A 2,026-nucleotide genomic window follows, 5' to 3' on the forward strand; every position below is an offset into this window, starting at 1 on the left:
AAGGGAAGTGTGAGGTATGAGAGAAGAGGTGGGAAAGATGGCCTAGGTCCAGATTGGCAGTTTGGACTTTTTCCCATAGGTAGCAGCATATCCTGGCTAGTATCCTGGATATAATCAGATTAATGAACTTTGGAAAAATCACTCTGAAATTTGTGCCAGGCAGGGCAAGACTAGAGACAAGCAAACCACTTCAACAGCTGTTTGAATAGTTTAGAGCTATGACGGGCTTGGACTAGAGGAAGTCCTGGTGGGATGAAGAACAGGGGATGGGTTTGAGAGAGATTCTGGAGGCGGGGTTGACAGGGCCTATGAGAAACGAGGTAAGGGACAGCGGGGACAAAGACGGCACTGCATTTAGGTGAATGGAGTGCATACCAACGCTAGAGGATAAGGAGGGGAATGAGTTTAGGGTGGAGAACAGTTTGGGCCCCTGACTTCAAGGTGCCAGGGGACACCCACTGGAGGCGTCTGATGGGCACTGGGGTTGTCTGTCCGGTAGGCGCAGGAGTCAATGATGCCCTCAAGTGGGGTTGCTCTTCCTCGGCTTTCTCCTCTCCAGCACGGTCCTCCTGCTCTGTATGTGGGAGATGAGAGTGAGTAGGTCTTGGCCCTTACGAGATGTGATGTTGAGTCTCGAGGAAGTCATTTCCCATCTCAGAACCTGTGCTTCCCTTTCTGTAAAGTGAAGGAGCTGAACTAAGTCAGTGGTTCTAAGCCAGAGGTTTGCAGCCATCTGGTGTACTGGGATCAGTTGTGTACATTTTACTTGCCACTCATCATGCAAGTAACATTTGCTTGCTTGTCTAAATTAAAGTTGATTATGTCATTCTTTCTTAATTGCATTCAGTGGCTTTCGTGAGTGTGAGGAAGAGGTGGAGTTACAGTTAGTCTGCTAGGATTTCATAACTCTAGCTGAGCCGGTGGGAGTGGCACACAGGAGTGCCATCCTTCATTAGGTAAAGGTGGGGGAAAAAGCTTAACAATAGCTACACTAGATGGTGGTTAAGGACTTACCAAAACCAAACCCACTGCCGGTGAGTCAGCTCTCACTCATAGCAGCCCTATAGGCAGAGTAGAACTGCCTCAGAGGATTTCCAAGGCTGTATATCTTTACGAAAGCAGACCACCACATTTTCTTTTCCTGATGAGTGGCTGGTGGGTTCGAACTACCGACCTTTTGGTTAGCAGCCAGATGCTTTAAGCACTGCACCACCAGGGCTCCTATTAAGAACTCACAACTTACATAATTCTATGTTTATATCTAGGACTTACCATTCTGATTCTAAGGGATAATTTTTATTTTTGCAACTTCAGGAACTTTATTTTAAGACCCTCTCAAAACGGAAAAAACAAGCCATGGAGAAGAAAGGGGATCACCGAAAACTTCGGGTCTGCGTCGCTACCTGCAACCGTGCCGACTACTCCAAACTCGCCCCAATCATGTTTGGCATTAAAACGGAACCTGAGTTCTTTGAACTTGATGTGGTGGTACTTGGCTCTCACCTGATAGACGACTATGGGTAAGATGAAAGCATTGTCTTGTGATCGTCTTCACTGTAACGTGGTGACCAGAAGAAGGCCTGGATTCTGGTTTCCTCAACTATAAAATGGGGTGGAAATCAGTATTGTAGGTGATTGTGAGGAGTGGGGAGAATGACATCAACACCATCACAGTGATAGTGTTTAGTAGATGCCTGATAAGAGACATACAAATGTTACTGTCTGTTACTACCTTCAAGAGAAATGCCGCTTGTAAATGGACCATGTGATTGTCACAGGAGCCCTTTTGGTGGTATGCCGAACTCCCCATGATCTGTTCTGTACATCAGTCAACAACATATATAGTAGTGGATATTGAACAAGATGTTAAAAATCTAAGGAGCTCTGCTGGTGCAGTGGTTAAGTGCTTGGCTGCTAACCAAAAGGTTAGAGGTTCAAACCCACCAGTGGCTGTGTGAGACGAGAGAGCTGATGATATGTTCCCGTGCACACTGCAGACTAGGAAACCCTGTGGGACAGTCTGTTC

General features: G+C 46.5%; 1 protein-coding gene across 1 annotated transcript in view; it reads left to right on the forward strand.

Moving 5' to 3' along the window:
- Window positions 1–1,224: 1,224 nt before the first annotated feature.
- GNE (glucosamine (UDP-N-acetyl)-2-epimerase/N-acetylmannosamine kinase) overlaps window positions 1,225–2,026 on the forward strand; it is a 28,136-nt gene continuing 27,334 nt past the window's right edge. Inside the window, exon 1 of the mRNA XM_007946891.2 lies at window positions 1,225–1,520. Within this exon, the coding sequence (XP_007945082.1) occupies window positions 1,357–1,520 (164 nt within the window). The 5' untranslated portion in view covers window positions 1,225–1,356. The remainder of the gene's footprint in view (window positions 1,521–2,026) is intronic.

This window comes from Orycteropus afer, unplaced genomic scaffold (genome assembly GCF_000298275.1).
Source record: "Orycteropus afer afer isolate SDZICR_OR568_19922 unplaced genomic scaffold, OryAfe1.0 scaffold00174, whole genome shotgun sequence".
In the NCBI taxonomy this organism is placed as follows: domain Eukaryota; kingdom Metazoa; phylum Chordata; class Mammalia; order Tubulidentata; family Orycteropodidae; genus Orycteropus; species Orycteropus afer.